The sequence below is a fragment of the Periophthalmus magnuspinnatus genome, chromosome 15 (genome assembly GCF_009829125.3).
Source record: "Periophthalmus magnuspinnatus isolate fPerMag1 chromosome 15, fPerMag1.2.pri, whole genome shotgun sequence".
Taxonomy (NCBI): Eukaryota; Metazoa; Chordata; class Actinopteri; order Gobiiformes; family Gobiidae; genus Periophthalmus; species Periophthalmus magnuspinnatus.
Genome location: NC_047140.1, coordinates 21,976,726 through 22,002,874, shown reverse-complemented (window position 1 = coordinate 22,002,874; position 26,149 = coordinate 21,976,726). Strand labels below are relative to the sequence as shown.

At 37.3% G+C, this 26,149-nt stretch overlaps 1 protein-coding gene across 3 annotated transcripts in view; it reads right to left on the bottom strand.

The window, feature by feature from the left end:
* Window positions 1-26,149, bottom strand: part of lyst (lysosomal trafficking regulator) — an 89,489-nt gene that overhangs the window by 35,197 nt on the left and 28,143 nt on the right. For 2 of the 3 annotated variants that reach the window (XM_033980231.2, XM_055227289.1), the window contains 17 exons: window positions 24,728-25,661; window positions 24,077-24,238; window positions 21,319-21,475; window positions 16,852-17,063; window positions 16,088-16,154; window positions 15,334-15,443; window positions 13,428-13,797; window positions 12,504-12,660; window positions 12,256-12,429; window positions 11,316-11,476; window positions 8,056-8,246; window positions 6,691-6,936; window positions 5,936-6,109; window positions 2,702-2,851; window positions 1,702-1,839; window positions 1,106-1,304; window positions 460-588 (listed from right to left, as the gene is read on the bottom strand). In XM_033980231.2, coding sequence (XP_033836122.1) covers window positions 460-588; window positions 1,106-1,304; window positions 1,702-1,839; window positions 2,702-2,851; window positions 5,936-6,109; window positions 6,691-6,936; window positions 8,056-8,246; window positions 11,316-11,476; window positions 12,256-12,429; window positions 12,504-12,660; window positions 13,428-13,797; window positions 15,334-15,443; window positions 16,088-16,154; window positions 16,852-17,063; window positions 21,319-21,475; window positions 24,077-24,238; window positions 24,728-25,661 — 3,731 coding nt within the window. The remainder of the gene's footprint in view (window positions 1-459; window positions 589-1,105; window positions 1,305-1,701; window positions 1,840-2,701; window positions 2,852-5,935; window positions 6,110-6,690; window positions 6,937-8,055; window positions 8,247-11,315; window positions 11,477-12,255; window positions 12,430-12,503; window positions 12,661-13,427; window positions 13,798-15,333; window positions 15,444-16,087; window positions 16,155-16,851; window positions 17,064-21,318; window positions 21,476-24,076; window positions 24,239-24,727; window positions 25,662-26,149) is intronic. The other variant, XM_055227288.1, reaches the window with a different exon arrangement.

Below are 26,149 nucleotides of genomic sequence, written 5' to 3'. Positions count from 1 at the left end.
GGGTACCTTTGACGTGAATGCTCTTTCCACAACCTGAACATAAGTGGGAAAAGATGGATTGATGGAAATATTGCTGAGCTAACAATCATACTGTACTGTAAGCTAAGGTTAAGGAAGATTTATGTACACTTATTGCCTGAATAGGTAAAAATGTCCTCTGCGATTGAACCTTCTTAAATGCCAATAGAGTAATCTGTCAGGGGCAGTGCTTAACAGTAGCCACTCAGCCATAACCATGCTGTATATAAAACAGAGGTAACTTAATATGATAAATGATAGGTAATTTTAATGTACCCCCTAGACAAGCACATTGAGGAAAGTTAATGAATTATTGGTTGAACTACTGTCTATATGAACCGGTCCCAGAAAAGTGGTAAAAGATGGACTAAGGAATATATTGCTGAGCCTAGACCCAAACTTCCATATTGTGTTACTATTCTGCATATAAAGCAAAAGTACCTTCATGGGGCACGTCAGTCAAGACAGTGGGAGACAGGGACACCACAGAGCTGCAGGCAGACTTCCCTCCGCTTGTAGAGTGTCTCAGGTGCATAATAGACTGGACTTTCTCATGGTACAATTTTCCATCTGAGAGAAAGAAGAGGAAATAAATAACTGCATATAGAGATGTCTGCCCCTTGTGCATCAACTCATTAAACTATAACTTTTCAGTTTCAGAAGCAATTTAACATAGTTTGAATGAATATATCGATTTCATAATATTGTAGCGTTCTAGCAAATTTTTTCGGGTTGTTTATTTTCTGAAAACAAGGGCTACTGTGTGCTGTAACCCACGCCAAAACAAAAGCAAAACAAGGGCAGGCCAAGGGCAAAACAACAGCAGTCTCAACTCCTTGAGCCAGTCTCTCAAAACACAGCAGTAAGTGATGAATACAACCTTCACATCAACTTGTCGGCATAGCAACCGAGTGCCACATACAAAAGCAATTACATTAACAACAAGACATAAACAGCTACAAGAACAAACAAAAGGTGTCAACTCTGAACTAAACACAAAATATCAGATCATTACAATATAATAAAATACTATAAGAACCATGTCAGGGGTCAGTAAAAGTATTATCATGCCTTATATACAACTTACCAATGTGTAGTGAGAAATAAAAGCTGGACGGTGTGTGGCAGACATAAGTGTTGGTGGGTGGATGAACAGCCAGTAGAAAGTTGTAGATCAATCTGAGCAGATCCAGGTCGGGAGGAGAACCCAAAACTTCCTGAATGATTTTGACGAATGACAGGCAAACGTCTTGTGGGATGGCAGTAAGGTGCTCATCCCTATGCTCCTATAGACAACAAAATACAGTTAAGTTGGTGTAATGTCTTACTAATGGTGTTGCATGTAATCGTTTAAGAAATGTTCCTTCATTTTAAATTCCACTAGCAGTATCACATAAATATTCAGTTGAGGTTTATGCTTCTCATACTTCAGCTGGTGTCATAATTTTATATTTAAAGAGAAAGCTAAATGGCTGCCAGATCCCATTACTCAAACCAATTTGTAATCACTCCAAAATTGATCTCTATGACATGATGCATCTTCAGTATAGGACAGCGGTGTCATTGTACAACTTTAACTGAAATTATTATGATCAATGATACTGTGCTTTTTCAGATTATGTATTGATATTATATGCAGACTTCTCTTTGTGGTCTTGAGCGTTTCTTGTCATTAATTTGTACCTGTAGGACTTGGCAGGTGAGGAGGAAGCGATGCACAACTTCAGCCTTGAGGAACTGTCGGATGTTGAAGACTTGATGCGGATGGTGAACTCTGATGAGTATCTCCAAGGCAGCGAGCAGAGTTTCCCACACGCCACACTGGAGACAGGAGAAAAAACATTTAGAACACAGGAAACGTGACTTAACACAGAAAACATGTGATTGGACACAGGTAGACAGATAGACAAACACAGACAAACAGACAAGTGTTCTATTTATTTTAAGTTTGCATGACACCAATAAAAGACAACAGTCCCAAAAATAAAATCAACTTTCATTGGCAGATATGTTAATGTTAAATTAATGCACATTCCAGAGATTGCCCGGATTACCTCTTTTGAGGACGTTTCTATGATTTACAGTTAGGCTCAGGCAGCTAATATGTGTACTTACAAGAACATGAGCCTGCCCAGGGACCACAGGCAGAAATTAGTATGAGTGCTACAATCTGGTACAATGCATCTCTCCTGTTACGGTTTATGTATAACTTGCATTGTCCCTGTCTCACTAAATAAACTAAACAAAGCTAAACGTCAGCACAACATTGATGTTATTTGAGCTTTTAAACAAACTGTAAATTGTGGTAATGTGTGAGTAAAATGGTTTGTATACTAGGGCTGCAATGATCAATCGACTAATAATGACCAGTTGACTATAAAAATAATTGATCATTGCAATACCGATCTGGACTACACAGACTCTAAAACACATTTTATAAACAAAGAAAGTGCCATTATTAAATCAAAATGTCAAAAAACAATAAACTATTTCTGATTTTCATTAATAATACACATTATTTGTAAATAATCCCGTTCTATAAGCCTTTAGTCACAATATTTCAACATTTATTTGGTTACAATGTATTTCAAAAATCTCCATGTACAATAGAAATAATTGTTTAACTAATCAAAAAATAATAATAACCACTAAAATAATCATGAGTTGCAACACTGTTGTATACCTCAGCTTTGGCCCATATCTTCCAGTCGAGCAGGATATCTGCCAGCAGCTTGATGTCCTGGACCACGGCGAGGGACTCTGTGTCCAGTCGGAAATGTCCATCTTCTCCCAGGACAAGGATGGGAGCACTGCAACATCCATCCAGCAGAGTCTATGGAGACACAGTAAGCCCACAACATCATAAAAAAGTCATTTATAAAATATCTACTTGCAACAGAGATCCTCCTGATATGTCACCCAAGAGCCTCATAATCACCACCTCCTCTGATTTTTTCCCCACACGAAGCAGACCCAGATAGGAGCAGAATCAATACAAGCGTCATGACTTTTTGGACAAGAAATAAGTCACTGTCGAAACCATTGCCATTAACGCTAGCCTCGGGTCTGTTACTATTGATCACAGTCCATCACCTGTGACCATCCGCACTGCAGCGCCCATAAATCTTTAGTTCTTTAGGTTTCTCAAGTCGAAATCTCAAGGGAAGCTCCTATATCTGTACTGTATATAGTGCTACTAACAATTAAATTTGATATGTATGAAATATAGAAGTCTAATATCCAATTTCACTTTGAAAGACAAAATCTGGAACCAAAAACAGAAACATGTCCATTAGATTGGTGCCATTTAAAGCCAATATGAATTCATGTATTTTTGGGGAATTTCTAACACAGTTAAAAGAAATAATACACATTTCCTTGTTATCGTGCATGATATTTGGCAGTGGAAGAACAATTTAAATTAATGCAGTTCAACATTAAAACTCAAAACGGAAAATGCTGTAAATGTAATTTAAGTAACTAGTTATAGAGTTATAAAGATACATCGAAATTGAATCAAAATGCAATTAGTCGCAATTATCAAATTTCAAAGACTGCAACTATTTAAATAACAATTTCCTTTTCAAACAACAAAATATCTTGTTGTATTTAGACCTCTACTAGTACAACTCCAACTGCAGCTCCAACTGCAACTGCAACGCCAACTGCAACTACAACTACTTCAGACAGGCTTTTCTCAAATGTCAGTGCTCTTGGATGAGTTTAAAAGTAAACAAGATCTCACCATAATAAACATAAATGGCAAATCTAATTGTAATTGAAATGCTTGTTCATTGCGTGCTAATGCTTCACTTTGGATTCTTTGAAATGTGTTAAACACATTTCTAATTCCCCTTTAAGATAAATAACAGCTTACTACAGTACACTATAGCATAACTTCAACACTTAGTATTTTCACCACAAAGACAATCCGTTTGGCCACAAGACTCTGTGGGGGCTCAGTGTTTTATAGAGTCAGACAGAGTCCATTTCAGCAGCGAGTCTTCACACGGCTCAATTACAGACACAACCACAGGGTCAAGTAACAGCAGGCCATACCCAGGAACACAGGGCCTGGCCTGACAGACTAGATCCAATATGTGAGGAAAACTGGACAAAGAAAATGCTTTAATGGAGTGTGCTTCCAAACCCACATTCTTTGAATGCACCGTTCTTCAATGGACGGCAATATAAGAATATGAGAAGGGAGACTAAACCAGGTCTTAAGTGCATTGGTAACACTTTATGATAATAACACTGTAATTAACCTTAATAAGACATGAACAAAGCCTAATGGCCATATAGTTTATTCAAAATGCATCAGGCTTAATAACTACTTAATACCCTAAACCTTCCTAACCCTAACCAATTAAGTCTCTCTTCATGCTTTATTAGGCTTTAAATAGTGTCGTTATTATAAAGTGACTAAACCTAACTAAGCTTCAGTGGCCGAGAAAAGAGAGAAAATGTTAGTATGCTGCTAAACAGGAAAATGAAAATAAAAACTTTGTCGTTACTTTTTAGGTTAAGTTTCTTAGGCTCCTTCATATTATAAACATTATTAAATAGAACAGTAAGTAGTGTGAAATGGGGGTGAAGAGTCAGGAATACATTTTATTACACTGAGACTGGCCCTGTCTGCCACGATCAAACTCTTAGAGAGGGATCTGGTTGCAGACCTTCACCCCGAGAACCCTCACGTGACTTGCCTCCATCCACAGGTGCTTAAACATAAACAAACACTAGCCATGCCAAAAAAAACACCAAAGTCCATTGTTTCCTGCCTCTGTCAACTTTTAATGTTACACTGAAAACGTTGTTTTACAGTAAGACAACCCCAAACCCTTTTCCTAACCTTAACTATTACAGATTTATGCCTAATCGTAACCAAACACAGGGCCTATGGCAACACTTTCATAGATAAACTACATAAGTCTATATTATTTGTATTTACTAGAGCTGGGCCGCAATGAATTTTATAAATCAAGATTAGCCCACATGCTTAAATTGCGATTAATCAAGAGTTGCGTGCTTTGGCTCTTAGCTTTTCATTTTACCATTTAGGCCTAAATAGAAGAATATATGCATTCTGCTGCTCCTTTCTAATAGAAGGCTGGTAGAGCTCTGGCTTAGTCTTTAGTCCTGATTCAGGTCTGGTAAGGTTAGCCCTATTTAATCTTTGTTCAGTAATGGTTCAGTTCTGCTGCATTCCTGGTTCAAATCAGCCCTCTGCTTGCTAAGCATGAATATCAAAGTAAACATGATAGACACGAGCGGTAAACTCAGCGCTAATACACTGCACGCATATTTAATCATGTATTTAGCATAACTCTCGATTTGAAGACTTAAGCGGGACACTTCTCCATGATCATTGACTCTTTTGTGAACTCACCTCTTTTCGTCATGTCTAGTGCACAGACCCTGCCCCCTCTGTGTGTATGTGCTCGGTGGCTCTTTGATAAATTTTTTGTTTTATTGAAACGTGTGACCTGCGTTATTGTGTGAAATAATGAATAGCCTTGATATTTGTGCAATTGTAGGCTACATGTTGACAGTTAAATATATGTTTTGTTTGTGAAGTGGCAGTAAACGCAAACGCAAATTGAAATTGGCTTTATCGCCATAAATAGAATTTAATAGTGAACTAAGGCAATGACTGATAAAAAGTGTAATTAAACTGCTTATAAAGAATAAACTAATGAAAAAGTGGGGACATGTCAGTGGAGGTGCATTCTGATGGAGCTATGTGGGGTAGGGTCCTCTGGGTGGGGGTCTGCAGCTAGACTCTCTTGAACCTTTAGGCCATTGTGGAGTTCCTGTACCACTAGTTGAACCCGCACCTCACGTTGAAAACCACCACTTTAATTAACACATTCAGAGATATACGAGAGAGGTAAGACTGGAGGGCAGGACTCACTTTGAGCATGTGATATCCCACAATGCACTTGGACTTGATGAGGACCTGGTGGATCATGGCGTATCCATGGTAACAGTTCATCTCGTGGATGCGGTGCTGGTTGTTTTTGGACAGAGACAGGAGCACCCTCAGGGCCAGAGCCTGGGTTTGCTCACAGTCACTCAGCTCCACCGTCTGGACATCACCAAAAGAGGGAGGACCATTAGGACAGAGAAAGACAAGTAATGCTTAAAAAAAGACAAATGCCACCCTGCCAAAACTGATTATTCATGAGTTTCAGTTTCCTAGTATATAAAACCGTATACTTTTTCCCCTAGTCAAATTCAATTATATTTTGTTTTTGTTTTAAATTGTTAATTGCAATGCTCCCAATTTCTCATCATCATGAAAACCCATGGATATGCTAATTATTTCACTTCAGTAGAGGTGTTTTTAAGCAAATTTTCAGTAAAAACTCCCTCTATATATTATAGTCATTAGCAGCTCAATTTCTCAATAATCCATAACATTTACATGAGATACACTGCATATATTCAGACTCATCCTACCTACAATTTAAATATATGAAAGATTAGCACTTTTGTGACATTTATATGTGCAATAGCAATTTTATTAGGGCAGACCTACTTCAATAGCTGTGGAAAAGTGGAGCTAAGAAATTTAAAAACTCTTATCAATACTCTACTTGCTGCAGTAAAACAACACACTACCTAAAACCAGGAGAAAACTAAAGAAGTTATAGCGACTGATCGTACCTGTGCAAAGAGGTACACAAATGTCCCTGTCCCTCCAATCTTGTGCAGGACGCTTTGTAGGCCCTGTGTCTGTGTGGGGAGCAGGGAGCGGAGCGCGTGGTGCTCCAGGGACACGCTCTGCACCTCTTTAGAGCTAAACGGTCTCTGCGTTACCACAGTTTTAGCCTGACCCTTCAGTCTGATTACTGGCTCGTAGATGGTGTAGACTCTGGGGCTGCTGGGGGCATAAACAACTGCAAGGCTCTCCTGGGATGAAACGAAAACATACAAATTGATATGGTTAACATTCCTTACACTCACAGCCCACTAACATATCGTTTCAGTGTATCAACATAATCAATGTAACACAATTCAGTAATGTACATGGTGTGGGAGTTTATAAGTTTTTCTTTTTGCCTCTCCATTTCCAGGTCATGGTAATATAATATAATGGCTGGAAGACATGGACATATGGTATACATTTAAAAGTAGGTGTAATTATGCGTATATGGATGTAAATTAAAGTAACATTTTCTGTCAAGCTATCAAATCTATCAATCAAAATCTGAAATGTGAGGGTCAAGGTTTTAAAATTTAAATTTAAATTTAAATTCAGTCATGTCTAATCGTCAATGATCAGCTTGGGGTTTTTTTTTTTGTGTTTTTAAACTAAGAGGTCTACAACAAATCCTCTGTCAGTAAAAGCATGTGGTTTGGAGGAGAGTTCAAACTTTGGAGGAAGAAATTTGGCTATTTCTTTTTGGTTAAACTGTAATAATTAAAAGTGTGTATTGGTTCAGAAAATTAATATTGAAAGCAAAACTAAAAAGAAAAATTGTGATTCATTATTTTAGCATATTGACCAGTCCTGGTTCAGCCGTGTTAAATAGTAGAACCCAATTATTTCTAAACCCATTTTTAATTTATTAGCTTGAAATTAAATCACCAAGTTAAAAGTAAGTTTGCGCATTAATAAAAATCATTATTATTCATAGGTGGTAGGTGAATTGCCTCTCACAAAGACACAACACTGTGCAGAATTAGCAGTCAAAATAGAAAGTCCTTTCTTCCCGATCACCTCCTCCACTTCCTCAGCCCACCCACCATCAAACATGTCATTAGTTTTTAATGTGAAAATAATATCCATCTGATTGAAATAGCAGCAGCTAAACTGTAATAGCTTTTTCTAAAGTGGAACAATAACTTTGGCGGCAGTGTGGGCCGTCATCATTGAGAGCAACTAATTGGAAGAAAACATTGGTCAAACACTGTGAAATAAGACTGTAATTGAGAAAGAGATTTTGATGTTGTAGCAGTGCACTTAATTAACAAACACCAAGCCTAAAGACAAAATCAGATTACCATAAACACAAAATAAAAACTTACCACCAAAGCTGTAGTATCCACATCTTTGTTTTTGGTCAGCAGGTCTCGGACATAGTCACATTTGAGCCCCTCCAGGGTGACGAATTTTGAAAATGACACACTGGGCTTGCCATACTTGCAGGGCATTATGGACGTGAGGTCAGGCCCACTGGCGTAAAGGTAGAAGGCCTCCTCTGAACCTATTCTTGATCCTGAAAATAGAAAATAATGCATCAATATAACAATAAGAAGAAAAGGGAATGGAACAAGAGATTTGATCACCTGTCAACACTTAAGCTACTAACAAACATTAAAAATGAATCATTATGCTGTATGGACACAGCTGTTAGAATTAAATGTAACAATGATATCAACTCGCTAGTTAACAGTTAACAAACATCCTTTTGATAAAGTGATCAAATAATTTATAAATAACAGCTTATAATTTTGAATCATGAAGAACATTTCCCAGTTAACAATTAAACCTGCTTGGTTCCTTCTCTCATTAAAAGGACCATGAAACAATTGTCTGGAATAGTCACAGGCAGTTGCTTCCTTATCTCCAATAAAATAGATCAACAATTCAATCATTATCATTCAGTCAATTTTTTTTTCCCAAAAAGTTGCATTTATTATACGAAAGTTTTACCTAAACTTGAAGAAGTAAAAGTCAGGTACAGGCCCTTTTTCACTTAGTTTCAGGGTTATTCAAGTTCTCTCTGAAAGATGCAGGGATATTTGAGGTCCTCTGTGTCTGCAGTGTAATTCAATTGAACGTTGGATTGGTTTGACACCAAACTTGAGGGAGCATAGATTAGCTGTGAGGAGGGATCCTGCTTTCAAAAAGAAACTTGTAGCCTGGAGGTTTTGAGCCAGTGGTGTAGGATCACAATTAATATTTGCAACAAAAAATCTGATTCAAATAAATTAACTCTAAGGGTAAAATTCACTGGTCACACCCCCAAACCAAGCCAAGATGTTTGTCATTTTATTCGATTGTTAATAGTCATAATTGTGTACATTATCATAGTACCACAATCCAACAATACATTAATAGTAGAAATATAAATATTTAGGCAGCAAGAGTCAAAGAGTTTTATTCAAAAATATAAAGTAAATAATAGCAGTTTCTGTAATCACCAATACTTCATTGCTGACTCATGGTAAATATTATGATGTAGTCTTAGTAATTCTGCAGTAGACCTAGTTCTAATTCTGATCCAGACCTAATTTTAAAACTATTTAGGAAAAGGGCCAGTGTCAATAATGTCAGTTATATTATTAGTATTGATTAGTATCTATTTTTTAACAACCTCTTCATAGAGCACCAAAAAACCCACAATCTTATATTTCTTGCTGCTGTCAAAACAAAATTCCTCATGCATAAATATCTGACCATAATGAGTCCCTATGGTAACAGCAGGTCTAAAACTGTCAGCTGCTCTCTTAAGTTGAGAAGCCTTAAGCCACTCACAGTCCATTAGAGACAACAAGAGAAGTATTGAGCCAGCCTCACAAAGAATGCAGAGAATCCACAGCATGCCCTACATCACTCCAGTCACAGCCATTTACCACAAGATAAACCATCAAAACACCATGACACCACAGACCGGGGAGATGGAGTCTAGCATTGGAAAAGCATGAGAGACCACTGTAAAATGAGTGGTGAGTTTCAGACTTTTTCAGATTTGTATGCAACTCTCTTTCATAATCATACTTCGGCTCTTAAGAGGGTTAGGAAACTGGTAAAATCCTCCAGCTAAGGTCATCCTGACCAAGCCTGACTTAAGATCTAAAAGTGGGCTTTTGACAGGCTGCCCCAGCGGCATTGAAGGATGGGTCAATACAGAGGATAAATATCCCTACAAAGGCAATAATGTGTATCTTAACTTAATCCTAAAACCATACCTGAAAATTTAGAGAACTAAACATAATAGATGGTACATTAGTATGCATTCATTTTTTATTCAAGACATGGCCCCCAAAGTTTGGACTGAATAGCAAAACAATTATAGAGCTACATTAGTGTTATATTAGGGCTGCCTGATTATGGAGAAAAATAACAACAACAATTATTTTATTCATCATTTAAAGTGCATTCGAGAGATTCACATGTTTTTGTAATAATTACTTTGTTTAGTGGGACAGTATACCTGAGGTAAATCATAATTTGTCATAATTTTATATTGTTTAAGTTTAAGTGGCAGTTTGTGAAGAAATTTTCAAAACAAAAAGTTGGAATGGAATATCTCTACCTATGTCGTCAACTGACATCAATTCCATCCAAAATACAAAGGAAATTTACAAACAAGGAGGCATTTTAAACATTAACAAAATAAATGTGTTGTGATTTATTTATTTATTCATCAGATCATAACTATTGTGTAATTTAGACAAGTTTTAGCCCCTTTTAACAGTGTGGTTGCTATATAACATGCCTCTATGTCATATCTGCTTCTCGTGTCCAACCAGGAAGTAAAATTATAAATATAACTACATTATAAACCAAAATTACAAAACTAGAAAAAGAAAGAGGACTTAGAAGTCTAACCTGTTAAATCAAGATTAAAATTATTATTTGCACAGAAAGGACAGTCTAGAGAACAGGTGAAATGAAAGTAGGAGGATCATCAAGCATCAAAAAGGCTGTTATGAATGTATTGTAAAAGTAACAACTAATAAAAAACAACTAATAAAATCCACTTGTTTCATTAAGTGCACTCTGAGCCCATTGAGTGTTAATAGAAATACTCTTGCCATAGCTCTGGAGCTTAAAGCTTTTCATAACTTTGCAATACCGCTCAAATAGTTTTTAATGTGATGTCTAGTGTAGTGTTTCTCAAACTGTGGTATGTGTCCTCTACAATTGCTTAATTTAGAGTAAACTATCTACTTTTTGGTTCTCCTTTGGGTAGTTTTTTAGTTATAGGTGTTGTAGCAATGATGTAGTCCAATTTTACACCACTTTAGACCTGAAATAGTCCTGTTTTAGACAAGGTTTAGATCTGGTGGTACTTGGAAAGTGTTAGGTGGTACTTTGCGTGAAAAGTTTGTGAACCACTGGCCTAGTGCATACCCTCTATAACATACTTTTCTGTGCCTACATTCAAAAATCTGTGTGGGATGGAATGCATATAAGACATAATGTGTAACTAATGCATCAAGTAGGGGATAGGAGGGACATAAAACTGATCTGATTATACAAGGAAATACAGGCTATACTCAAGAAATGTTATGTAATTTATGGTGTTTTTTAATATAGAAAGTGGCAGGAAACTTACCATTAAACAGCAGCACAGTTCCCATGTTCCATCGTGGGCTTTGCTTTATCTGCTCCTCTGACAACAGGAGGCAGTGTCCCAGCATGCACAGGGTTTTATTGCTGTCTGAGGATAAGCTGGACTTTCTGGGTAATGTATAGTCCAGAGAAACTTCACATTTTCTGTTGAGATAGCAGAAAGTTAGCTGCATATTGGATTTGTGAAAAATATTTTGGTTCTGAAAAAGATATGATCTATAATATTTGATAGCTCCCCTCAGGAGTGTGAAAGTTTAACTGAATTTGAAACTGTAAGTACAAAAATCAATGTAAGCATGAGCGAGAGCAAGGTCTAAACAAGGAGCAACTTTTAATATAACCTGTCTTTATCAAGTCCTTACACCTTGACAAACTTGCACTGATTATTTTGGAATGAAACTTGCTACACAGTTTAGTAACTTTGAGAGTAGCTGCCATTGGTTTAGCTTGCTACCAGTTGCTTCACCCAGCACTGCAGATGCAGTTCTCCACCCACCAGTGCAATTTTATTGCAAGTAAGGCCTAGATGTGTGTTTTTTATTTACAATAGTTTGGATTTTTTGTATTGCCACTGGGTGCAGTGTGTAACTTCTTGGGACGGGTCTGCTATCAGTTTGTCTCCATGGAGATGTTATTGTATTGACTACAATGTTCCTACAATGTAAGGCATTTAACCCATCTCCATGGAGATAACTAACTAATGGTAGTTTTAATGGCAGCACCTGAACCTGCTTCATATTTCAGACTCATTGTTGTATTAGTATACACAGTATAACACAAAAAATGTGGCATCAGCATTTGATTTTTTTTTCCCCCCCCCAGACACACATGAAAAAGTTATACTATATCAACTACAAAGGCCAAGAAGTCCAAAGTAGTTTAAAATATTGTATCATGCATATTGTAGGACCTTGAGATATTACCTGATTCCACACACCCACACCACTACAGAGCCATGGATGTTCTTCTTGCCCTCTGGCTGCTGGCTGTAGGTCAGTCCAATGTGCTGCCACTGTCCTGGCCGGAGCAGCCCCTCTCCAGACTCCGCTTGTGCCAAGAGTCCTGCCTTTATCTCATCATTCGGGTCAATACACATCCTAGAAAAACAGTACACAACCTTATGATAAAATATGCACTTCTGAACAGTGGTTACTTGCTGAAGGATACTCACCTGAATGTCATAGAGCCTGTGGAGAGGTCTGCCCACACTTGAAGCATCAGTGCCTTGGAGCCCATGGACAGAATATGAATGAGGGACTCTTCGCTGGATGTCGTCCCAGGATGAGTGGCACCGTGGTGGGACTCAGCGGTGGAGAGGTGTCTGTCTTCTGGAAAAACAGTGATAGCTGAATTTCAAAAACCAGTTCATGTTTATGGAAGACACAGCAAGCACCTACATAAATTGATATATCCTCAACTGTGTGTCTATGCTGAAAGAAACTTTTCTTTCTCCATAGAGTCATATAAAAGTAAACTATAACTTTTTTGGTGGAGAGTTTTCCACCTGTTTGTCTTATGGTTATGCTACTTCTTTGCCTAATCTTTTAAATAAGATGTGTTTTTATTGCTCAAAGATATCTTGAAAAACATGCATTCTTACTGTGAAATAAACCTGTAACTTGGCAAGTGGTGTCACCTGCTTGTCTCTATCTACATGGAGACAAGCGGGTGACACCACTTGGCCGTGTAAAGCCATACTGTGGACCATTTTAGGCAAAGTAGTAACATCTCCATGGAGACAAGCTGGTGGCTGAACCTCCACCACAAAGTTACATAGTGCACACTACTAGGTACAATATTAACATTATTTTAGAATTCTACTATTGACTTATTATCATGATCTTTCTTTGTTGGCTTTTATAAAAAAAAAAAGTACATGCAAAAATTGCCTTCTCAGTTGCTGAACCACTCATATTGTGTAATTTTGGATATGAAATACACATTACTATAACAAATAAAGAAGTAAAAAAGTATCATGTTAAAATAATTTGAACTATCAAGCAAAAACAAAATGAAAGAAGTGCAAGTGTTTGTAAATTAATTAGTAAATGCTTAATCTATTGATTTACAAACCAAGTACATTTTTTAATCTCACCTGTGTCTTTCTCATTCTCTTTGTCTTCCGATTCAACCACTCTAACCCACATCGAGGCGCTGAACCCAGACGCCATGTGAGGCCAACAGTTCTGCCCCACGAGCGGCAAGTGCAAGGGGGCGGCATGCCATGGAGAGGTGCGAACGGTGGTGGTCCGAAAGTCCCCCTCCCCCTCTCGTCGCCCAGGAGACAGTTTACCCTTCCACAGTAAACCCACGCTTTTGCCCCCAGCTGAGCCATTCTGTCTGACGCCCGGGGAAATCCCACCAGGAGTCACTGCCCCGAGGATTAAGGGAAATGTCAGGAAGTGCAGAGGGTCCACATCAATGTTGGCCTCTACGATTTGCTGAATGCCTTTTAGCAAAATTTCCTGTAGGGAACAATAAAAGAGAGATATGAGGGAGATTGCCGCAACCATAAAACAACATAATAAAATGAAGGATACGTTTGAGTATTAAAGTATATTATGTAGGGAGTTAAAAACAAAAAGTAAAAACAAAAAAAATATTGCAAACTCTTTTCTACAGCTACAGACAATTGGATGGAAACTTAGGTCAATGCACATATCACTGCACATCAGGAAGCAAAGGTGACCCGAAAAATTAAGGCTATGACACCTCCAGAATAAGTTACATCTCAGATCTGTGGAGAGGCAACCCAATCTCCAGTAAGAATGAATGTTTTTCAAGGTAATTGAAAATATGCATAGTGAACAAGTTTAATGCCATAATCCAGGCAAACACTCCCATTAGATTTTTTTTAGAGCCGTTACTTGAAGGCTCTTGGAAAAGGGGGGTAGGAATGTAACTAATCTAATGCTGCTAAAAATGCTTCCCATCTCTAGAGATTCGTTAACAAATAGACAATCATATGTTTATCAAATAAACAGAAATAAATCACAGTGCTACCAAGAAGTCAGCATTTGAGAGTGATGAGAGGTGGGGGTCACATGTCATTACATTCACATGATCTGACACAAGCTCCACTTTGGCCTTCAGGAGAAATATTTCCAGGAAAAAGGTCAATAATATTGCATGATAGATCTAGTTGCAGTTTTTTGCTCATCAAATTCCTTCTGCATAGAGTGGCACTAATTGTTTTGAGACTCAAGGGACCATCATGTGTTAATGAGATATGTGAATGAACAATGTAAAAAAACAATACAGAGAAGTGATAGTACACTTGAAGTGATAGTACACTTGAAATGGAACATTGGAAGAATCAAATTAGCTCAGCCAAGCACTTTGAAAATTGATAACATTCTGTTAATAAATGTGTCATAATAAAAATCACTCATTTAGCATTTCCTCAGAGATTTTGGCATTTAATTTAAGATGTTTTTGTTTTTTTTCGACTATCACACGCCAACATTTCATAATTTTTTCTTGTTATTGCTGGAAAACACTACTTTCTTTCTATTTTAAGATGTTTTCAGACAAATTATGTGTATTTAGGCACATCTAATTCCAAGCTGACTCCCAACTGAATCTCAACAGACCTTGCTAACATGGCATTGTCCCAGAAAAGTAAACTTATTGTTATGTGGACGTTAAAATACTGCAGGAATCACAGTAGTATGTGGCCCTCATCTCCAATAAGCATATTTGTAAATACAAATTTGGGTCACTAGACGGCTTGTATTTCTCCATGTCTTCATATATGTACTTAATGACATATAAATCCCAACATCTGCATTAGTTGTTTAGCAGAGGGTGATTGAGCAGCTCTTCTTGATTAAAGTAATAATTTTGCTTTCAACCCCCCGGAGGAGATTAAACCTTGCATTGGTGTGTGTTCTCTCATATGCCAACTGTCTCTACACCATGCAGTCCTATATTCCAGTCCTCACTTGGCCTCAGTGTCAACAGAGTGAGTTAACATAGCAGTGTTTGTGAAGTGTATTTACTGTGGGTGGGGTCTTCTCCAGGAACAGTCGAATCAATAAAGCCAGTTCTTCTGCTGTGATTCTCTGGGTCACCATGGACACCAGCAGCTCCACCAGGACAGTCTGACAGTCTGGAAAAATAAAATATAACTTCATGAACAACGATGGGTTATATAAATAGATCACATTAAAACACCACTGGGCCAGAAACAATAGCCATAACTTTAGTGTTGAGAGCAAGAAAGTAAACATAATTTAAAACCACCCGACTATAATTTTGACACCAGTGCCCCTATTAAGTTTGGTATAACAGCTTACTTGTTCTGGGGCATACGATATCTACACAGGCATCTGAGTGTTTTTTTTTTTTTTTTTATCAACTCATGATAGCTAGTTTTAGAACTAGTATAATTACGTTAGAAAGTGAAAAAACCTCCTTTATGGATATAATACAAATAAAATGTAAATGTAAAAAGTAACAAGTGAACTATATGATGATGGAATTTAGCCTGTGGCTAAAACCTAGCATATTTACATATGTATCTTATGTTCATTAATATGCACTGTCCCTTTTCTAAATTTGAAATGACATAAAAAGCACATCTGAACTTAACAAGGAATTATAAGGGTCAATCCTACATTGCAATTAATTAACTTGAGTCTTATTTTCTTGAGAGAAGTGTTCAAAGTAGGTCATCCTTCATGTTTTTGCATTTATGCATCTGTGACCTGAGCACATCTTGAAGCAATATCAACAGTGTAAGTAGATGCATACCTTTAAAAGATGGTTCTGTTTGACAAAGGATGTTGTGAAAGCCAGATAGGATGGTTTTAACTCCTCCCTGTATTAAAGAAAAACAACAACATGGAGTAATTTACACAACCGCTGAAAATAGAGTGATTACATGACCACAGTGTATTAGCTACTGTGACACTTGTTTTCAAAAGACATCAGAAAATTGTAAGGCCTGCCAATATGGGGAAAGGCCAAATTACTATTATTAAAGGTGCTCTATGTAGACTTCTGGTGGAGGGTTGGCCACCTGCTTGTCTCCATGAACATGTTATTGTTTTGACTTTAGTGTTGTGTTCAGCTGTAGGGCATTAAACTATCTCCATGGAGACAAGTCAGCCACCAGGCCAAGGTAGTCAGATCTTTTAAGAGACAGCCTGCTGAAGTAAGCATGCAATGTTTCCAAAGGGATTTTTTAAGCAATAAAAAACCCTGTAACTGAATAAACGCAAGATAGACACTTTTAATGCTATACTGTGGAACATTCCTGGCAAAGCATTAAAATTGCCACAGAGACAAGCAGGTGGATGACTCTTGACCAGAAAAGTTACATAGTGCACCTTAAATAAGCAAATATTTGATAAATATACCACACCATAAATAATATTACTGGCACTGGAATAATAACTCAGAAGGGAAAAAAAATCCTTAAAAAAATTACAACATTTCATTCAAGATTTAAAATTATCAATCTCAGTTTTAAACGGATAAAAATACTATATCATACTAGTAAAAGTCAGTCAAACCTGGTCGTAGAGCAGAGCAGCGTTGCGGCGGTTGGCGTGGACTGCCCCGAGCAGACTGTGAAACACATGGCTCAGGACGTCTAGGTCTGGAGAGCCCGAGGCCAGTAACTGCAACTCCATGGTGCAGATCTCTGGGAACAGCAAGACCCCTCTCCTACCCCCCTCCACCGCAGACCCCAACTCATGTAGTGCTGTAGACTCCACTTTCAACCCTATTAAAAAACAACACAGTGAAGACCACTTAAAACATAGCAACATGAATAAGATGAAAAAATTAGCTTACACTGTGAAAATAGACTAAAAAGCTACGTTGATGAAAATATTTGATGATCTAAGTGCTTCTCGGGCTATGGCTACTTATTTCCATCACCGAGACAGCTCATAAAAGTGAATTAAACCAGTCCAGAGCTCAGGAGCAGAGCAGGAGGGGAGTTCCCATATGATTTACATGGAATAACAGCGGCTCGCTCTCAGCTTCTTGGATTGGCTTTAATTTATTACACACACTCTGTAATGTAGTGCTCTCTTCTTTATTAGCGGCGGACTGCATTGACAAAGAGGAAACCTGAGCAACATGTGCCAAGTTAATTTGTTAATTTGTTAATTTCTAATAAAATTTTCTCTGTAATTTGAGCATGAATAGAGAAAAACTAATTAGATACAGATATTCTTCTTATATAAACTTATTGCAAACTGAGATCAGTAAATGATCAAAATTAACAATTTTCTACATAAATGAATATGTTATTATGAATCATAAAGATTAACATTACATATAATTTGAGTCAAGTATTATAAACAACATTTCAATATAAGCGGAAGAAAATGAAATTTGATTAAACTATAATTTTAATTATATAATTTATTCTGATACCCCACTATAGTATTGGTTGTTATAAACTGATGCTAGTTTGTATAAAGTACATGATTATTCTTAGTGAATAGGTTAATACGACACAAAAATCAAAACAATTTGATAACAATAACCTCAATGATGGGATAGAATTATTCAATTGGCCCTTAAACCAATACAAACTTATGAACCCACAAAAAACTTGACGCATATTTTTATTATTATTACTTGGTTTGGTGGGATAGTGCGTACGGAAAATATTTATCATAATTTTACATCAGTAAGGAGGCAATTTGTGCAGAAATTTTCAAAACAAAAGTTGGTAAATACAGGAAGTAGCAGCGAGTTCTAAAATGGAATCTCTCTAATTATGGCCTCAGCTGACATTAAGTCCATCCAAAATGCAGAGGAATTTCAAACACAAGGAAGGCAGTCAGTTTAAACATTGATTTAAGAAAATAAAGATGTTGTCATTTATTTTATTTTATTTTTTTTGTCAAATCATAACTATTGTGTAATTTAGACAAGTTTTGGCCCCTGTGAACATTATGGTTGCTAGGTAACATATCTGCTGCCCTTGTCCAGCAAGAAAGTAAAATCATAACCCCCACCAAAATGACAAAAGTACAAAAGTCTAGGCAAAATCATTAGTATAATCTTAAATCTACTGATATTAACTATGTTCCAGAGAAATGGGTAGCCTAACCTGTCACAACCAACCTATTTGAAAATGATATAAAAAATTTAAGGCTACATCTATCTTGTGTAAAACTGCTCCTCATAAACCCCATCTTCATCGACATTGACTACAAGCCACAGTTACACTGTCTCAAAGAAGGAAATAAAGCATTTTAGAATCCATGAAATTGCTATGGTACGTCACATAGCAATAGTATAAGGACGTCACATAGCAATAGTATAGGAGCAGCATTAGTTACAGTACAGAAGTTAAATTGTCAATATTTTTCCAGATTTTCCCAGAATTTAAGGATTAACTAACACCCAGGACGACAATTTTCCAACAAGTCTTTAACCCGATGTAGACGTAAAAGTCACAAGATGTGGCTCATGAGTCAATACAGAGTAGCCTGCAGATGTAAAACATCAAACAATGGCTCTGTTCTGAATGAAAGGGTCTCATAAGGTCAAATACGCATCGGAGATCTGATAGAAGTAGCTGCCTTGTCATCGTGAATGTCACCAGAAACATCACGAATTGCACAACATTTACCACACCACAATGTAAGGCAGCAGTTTTGCAGAAGTGTTGAACCACCAATGATACAGCAAAAGAGAGCCATGCACAAAATTGAGTGATTTTCCACTGCATGCCAAAAAATGCATCAAGGTCCAAAACACCGAATGATAAATGAGGGAGTGGGAGAAGTAAACACTCTCAGTTTCCCAACAATAAATCACTGAGAGGAGCTGATGCAAAAATATGTCCTCTCCATCAATAGGCTTTAGCGTGCTGACGTTTAGAATTAGGGATGTTGGGAGAAAGGGACAAACGAGGTAAATGTTGAAAGTGGGATTTTGGAGATTTAAAGATGCACTATATAACTTTTCTGGTGTAGTGTACATAGGCCTGTCACGACAACAGTTTGAAACATGACATATTGGTACAGAGAAATACTGTGATACACGATGATATGGAAACTACTTTATGCCACTGAGACAATAACAATAAATTAGGATATTCCCAGTAAACCTTTTTTTTAATAAGTAAGTAACTTTTGACCATAAAAGTTACTGTATCTATTCAACCCTCTACAGCTCAAATCTTTTCTTATTACATAAACATGGTTAAAATCTCCCCACTATTGCAAAGAAAATGTAAATAAATATGTGATAAATATTGAGCTCCAAAATATACTGTTCCAGGTTTCATATATTGAAAGATAAGTCGCTATTGTAGTTACCGTGACAGGCCTAAGGGTATGTCACATGCTTGTCTCATAAAAATGTAATTGCTTTGCCTGAAATGTTTCACAGCATGGTATAAACCATACAGTCACTTGCTTGTCTCCATGAAGACTGCTAGATTGTATGTTATTTCATGTAAGATTCCAGGCAAAACAACATCTCCATGAGGAGCAGAATCCTTCAGCCCCTTCACCTAAAAACATATAGTGTGCCTTTAAAATGAACAATTATATCAGGATAGTGGCTATTTAAATAATCAATCAAAACTTCAACAAGCAGTAATTTTTATATGTGGTATGCTGTTCACAACAATGAAAAAAATCAATTTGTGTTCTCTCAAAAATAACGACAACAACACAAGGAAAAGAAAAAGAGGTACAAAGCCGATGTAATCTCTCACTCATCCAGGCTTGTTCAATCGTAACAAAAGGTTTCAAGAAGTTGTCAAGTTGCCTTTGCCACAGAATTGCCTCAGAATTGAAAAAGGTTTCTGGATGAAAGCTGAAATGTTGTGACCTTTCCATAAAGCCACAACAGTTATACACATTTGACTAGTCAACTAACTGAATAGTAAAATAATAGTTAATCACCTTAGTGCAAGTTAAAGGTGCAATATGTAATGTTTCTGCTGCCTGTCTCCATTGATGTGCTATTGTTTTGTATGGAGTGTTCCACAGTACGGCTTTAACATATCCATCTTCATGGAGTGGTGAGACCACCAACAATAAGAATGGTATTAAATGTATTTTTGAGCATCAAAAACACTTGTAATTGAATAAATGCAAGGTAAGATAAGTTTAATACCATACGGAGGAACATTTCCCACAAAGCAATACCCATTTGAAAAAAAAAAAAAAAAAAAATGTTTACAAAAAAGGTAGAAGTTGTAAAATCACTATTGATACTGTACTACAGGCTCTGCTTAGGTTAATAGGAGTCAAAGAGAAAGTGGGAAAGCTAGTTTGTGTGAAGCGTGTGAAGTGATATGTTGAAACCTTTTGGGTAATCCTAAAATTAAAGTGTGTGAAAGAAACAGAAAAATCAAAAAAATAACAAAGGAAGAGGTTGAAGAAAGAACTGTCAAAGCTGTGCACTTAACATGAAAAAATAATGTGCGAATGTAAGAATGTTCCACAATATTTTATTAAGCATGTCTATCACCATGGACACAAGCAGGTGACTCCACCAGGCCAAGTTAGAGGTAAGATCTGTGGATAGGCAAGCTTAAATGCATGCTTACTCACAGTAAGCATGTATGTTTTTCAAGATCAAGAATTGATAACTGACCTACACCTTAACACAATTGAATAAATCCAGTATGAATAGTTTGAACTGTTGAACATTTCAGGTAAAGCAATAGCATCTCAATGGAAAGAAATAGCCAGAAAAAAATTTAAAAGACAAAAATTGCAAATGTTTCTTTAAGGCTGCACTTTGTGTCAAAAATGCTGCATTTGGTAAAGTAAAAAAAAAACTGAAAATGAATTCAAAATAAAATAATATATATTTAAACAATAAGAAACAAAAACAAAGTTCGAATTTCAGAGAACAACGTCTTAAAACAGACTTAAAATGACAATAGTTAAACACTGACTTTACCATGTTCAGCTCAGAGGTCGGACAAAGGGAGGAGGAGATGTAAGTTAGTGTGCATTGTAGCGTGTTTAAATCCTGTGGAGTGGACCTACCTTCTTCCTGATGGGACATGTCCTCTGGGTTGCTCTCGCTGTCTGCGTCGTAGCCCTCCTCCTCCCCAGGGGGCTTCACTCCACAGCTCTGCACCTCATCTACTTCTTCAGACAGATCCCCCGCGGGGACCACCCCCTCCACCAGGACCTGCAACTTCTGACAACACAAAACAAAAACTCAAAAACAGGAAACTCAATATCAAAACGGTGTCACAACGTCTACTCAACCATATCTTGGCTGAACAAAATTGTAAAAATGAAAAAGTTTGGCAAAAATGTGTGTGACAAGCAGAGGTCTGACCACTAATGCAGCAAATCAATTGCCGACTAAATGTTTTCAAGTAAGAGGGGAAAAAGTACAAGATTTTGGTCATAAGACGTTTCTCAGCTGACTCACGCTCACACAGGCAGTTCCTTGATGTGAGGAAGCAAAGCCAGTCATAGCAAACAACTACATACTCAAAGTAAATGTGAAAAAATATTAGTAGTACTATGATATACACCCTTTTCAAACAAGAATAGGCTATTTTAACACTGACAGAATAGCAAGTAGTGCAATATAAAGTGAATACCACACTATACAGGGCTCATTGAGGCAAACATAAGCTGTTAGGAAATAGGTAAATCTATTATATAAAAGCTAAATCCTAATTTAAGAACAGGATTAGGGAGACATGTTTTCCATTCAAGTCTTAAAATGCCTAAGGAGGAGACAGGAGGAGACGTCACCAGCTAATTAACTGGAAATTGAGTGAATACAGCCAGTACAACAAGATAATGTATGGAAATAACTTATTGACCTTCCGTAGCCACCAAAGGAGTGTCAATAATATCCTAATTAGTCTGTCTACTTGTTTACAAAATGGGAGTCGCAGTCGTAGTACCTCTTACTTGAGGCATTTTTTAAATTATTATTTAAGTTTAGAACTGCAAAACAGATATTAATTAAAAGGTACACTTTTGCAAAAAAAAAAAAAAAAGTTGCGGTCGCCTATAGCTTTGATTATGGCACACATTCGCTATGGCATTGTTTCGATAAGCCTTTTCAATGTCACAAGATTTATTTTCATCCAGTGTTGCATAAATTTTTCACCAAGATCTTGGTCGAGTCTGACCACGGCACAAAGCCTTCTCCAGCACATCCCAAAGATTCTCAATGGGGTTAAGGTCTGGACTCTATGGTGGCCAATCCATGTGTTAAAATGATGTCTCATGCTCCTGAATCACTCTTTCACAATTTGAGCCCGATGAATCCTGGCAATGTCATCCTGGAATATGCTCGTGCCATCAGGGAAGAAAAAATCCATTGATGGAATAACCTGGTCATTCAGTATATTCAGGACAGCACATACTCTTCCTGAAACTAGGCCTGATCAACTGCAGGAGGCTCTATAAAATCTTTTGCTAAGTGATACTCATTTGAAAAAGTGTAAATTCAAACAGGCCAAATATATATAGTTTTAGAATGTTACATTTCAGAATATGGTAAAATTATAAAGTTACATTCTATTGTCTTAAAATGTGTGTCTTAATACTCAAAAGCCATTTCGATACCTCAGTAATAATTAAGTCTCTTCTCTAAATTTTAGTATTGTGACAACACTATCATATTTTATAAGGCTAAAATGTTGTTTTATTTCTCTAGAATTGGTGTTAAAAACATGTTAGACCAATAGCAGAAAAAAACATGATTTTGAAATAGTTTTGTTTTGGTACAAAACAGTAAAAAGGGCAATAATAGAAAGACTAGCACAGGTCCAGTGGTCTTCTACACCTACAACAAAACAGTACATTTCTGTTCTTCTCACTGTAGTGGTCATGACTCATTAGTCGATAAAAACCCACAAAGCAAAGCATCTGCTTGAACTGTGTGTGCATGTAGGAGGTGTGCAATCCCTGGTAGACCTAAAGAAAGCCTGTCATTATTTACCTCTGCTGCTGTTCTGTACATCAGACAGATAATGGCTCCTTAGCAACGCACTGTGAGGGCCGCCAAGTACGCACAACTGATTAAATGGAAAAGGCTTTAATTTCTTTGTGTTGGTTGTGTCTCGATAAACAGCACTTCTCATTATATTTTGCAATATAATACAAAGAGAAGACTTAAAGACTGTCTACGTCAATGTAATCAATAGACAAAGGCAGTGAATCTGAATGGACAGGGGAGGATGGAGAGTCTCACAGGGACATACAGCAAGGTGTCATTTTGTTACTAGACAGGGCTTCATACGTCAATAAAGCCAGAGACAGGAGTAAAACAGAAAAATTATTGATTTAAATATTGATTGGTTATTGGCTTTACAATAAATAACTCCGATAAAGAGGTTACAGTCGAATGTAACATTTGTGTCAATCCCAAACCAGGATAAACTGTTCAATTGCAGCAAAACAAAACAAAAAATTCTCCAAGGCTAATATGAAATGAGATGTTCTGCACTTTAGGGGGCAGTGGCGACCTAAAAAGGTAAGACCAAAGGAAAGACTTTAACAAATCTCTTCAATCTTTTAAAAACAGAAAAGATATAACAGCTTCCTGTTATATGTGGCATAATGCAACATTTTGATGACTTTTTCTCATTCAAAAGATACATCAACTTATTATATTTCAACTTATTAATCGCTATGGCAACAGTCCTGATTTTTCATCATTCTGATCTGGATGGATTCATGGATAGGAATAAAAAGGGAAAAAATTTTTTTTTAAATTATTAAATAAGATAAGGAGATAAGGTGAATATAGGAGAAATGCGGGCCTTACCTTCTCTGGTTTCTCCTCGGGTGGGTCTGGGGAGGGGGACACCTCGGCTAAAGCAACCCTCAGGAGGGAGTTGAACAGTGGGATGGCTAGGTCAGAGTTCACCACTCCAGAACGAGCTAAATGGTCTCTCACCTCAGACAGAGTCTCTTCAACAGACTGTAGCTGGAAACAAAGATGAAGAAATACATTAGTTGTACTTTAATCAAAATATAGCAATTTTGTACTTTTATCCTCATTTATAAATGACAAGGCGAGTATGTATTTGGCCAATTCAGATTCAACAGGCTGCAATATCCTAATTATTGATGACTATGGTAAATATTCCCAGACTAAATGGGTGTACAGTATTTTTATGCCGTGCCTGTACAATCATATATATTAAGGCAAAATATAATAAGTTTTATGGCTTGAGTATTGTTCCCTAGCTTTCAACACCAGTTGTGCACTCCTCTAGGGCTTTTAATTATTTTTATTTTATTGGTTTTATTTATGTAGTGGCATTTTTATGGCTTTAGCTTTGTTTGATATTGCTAGTTTTATTATTTTAGGACCAGATTTATTTCTATTTAATTGTTCTCTCTTTCTGTACAGCACTTTGGCTTGTTTATAAAATGTGCTTTATAAATAAAGTGGATTTGGATTTGGACCTACCTGAAAAGACAGCTCAGGCTCCACTCTCTGCAGGGCTGTATTAGCGCTGTGGAGACAAATAGCTAACAGTGCCTCGAGGAGACGTATGCTCTGAAGTTGCCACTCTTCCTCCAGTTTTTTGGCCGGGTCTTTGGCCTTCCCCTCGGAGTGTGCTGGGCTGTGGGTGTCTGCCTCCTCCTGTCCCACCACAGGGTTAGGAGCAGTGGACTCCGGACTACATTTATTCTTCCCGTCACGTTTCTTTTTGGCTTTTCCATCTTTGGTCTTGCAGGAGAGCTTTTGGATAACCATAGCCATGAGGCGTAGACAAATATCTAGCCCTCCTAATCGGAAAAACTGTCTTTGGAACAAGGGGCTAGCCAAGTAGATCCATCTGCACACGGACCAAACATCAGCAGCCCTGCGTACCTGCTCCTTGGAAGGTAGAGCCACGCTATCTGGGGACAGGTAAGGAAGTCGGCCCCCTAGAGGTTCACTGGCAGTACTATCATATCCAGAAGTGTCCTCCGAATCATTAGCCGAGTCTCTATCTGAATCAGCCTCCTTGCTTACACATAGAAAAGCTAAACACAGGAACAGGTTGATAACATGCAAGTGTGTCTCTGCGCGGCTACGTCCTGGGCCGCGTCCTTGTCCACTCCTGTTTTTATGACTGGGATAAGCTTCTTTTAAACCCTCGTAAAATTTACTAAGACTTTGTGGACCCTCAACAGCTCCTCGGGACCCCAGTTCTTCAGCCAAAGCGAAAACAGCCTCTGTCTCCTCTGCATCGGCGTTCTCCAGCTCCTGAAGCACCCCCTCGGCTTGCTTATGCCCGATGCCGATGATCAGAGTCTCGAATACTTTAAGAGCCAAAGACCGGGTCTGATCCAAATGCACAAGCTCAGTCACCTGGTTCAGTCCATTACAGCTGACAAAGAGATCCCGGATCACCCTGTTAAAAATAACAACTAATTCATTTATACAGCACTTCAAGACATTATAAAGTAGAAAAGACATTATAAAGTAGAAAAGATATGACTAAAACATAAAACAAGGATAAAATCTATTCATCTATTCATGCATAGATGTGTTACTGTGTAGTATTTTGGTTCTGTAATTGCACAATTTTGTTCACCTAGTTCTGACAGTGGTCTAATTTTGTTACTGGCAATACTGTGGTCTTGAACAGATGGTGCTATGATACAAATACAAAATCTGAATTATGATACAATAATATTTTTTTCTCCTTTTGAGGTAAGCAAATGTTTGAGAGGACCATAGGAAACTGCTTTTTAAATTAAAAAGGACAAATGCATTAATATTTAAATCATCAAAAAAAAACAAAAAAACAATAATTGATAAATGTCATATTACATTATCTTTATGGATTTAACAAGAACTACATTTGAAGGGCTTAAGTGTATCACAGTTCAGACAAGT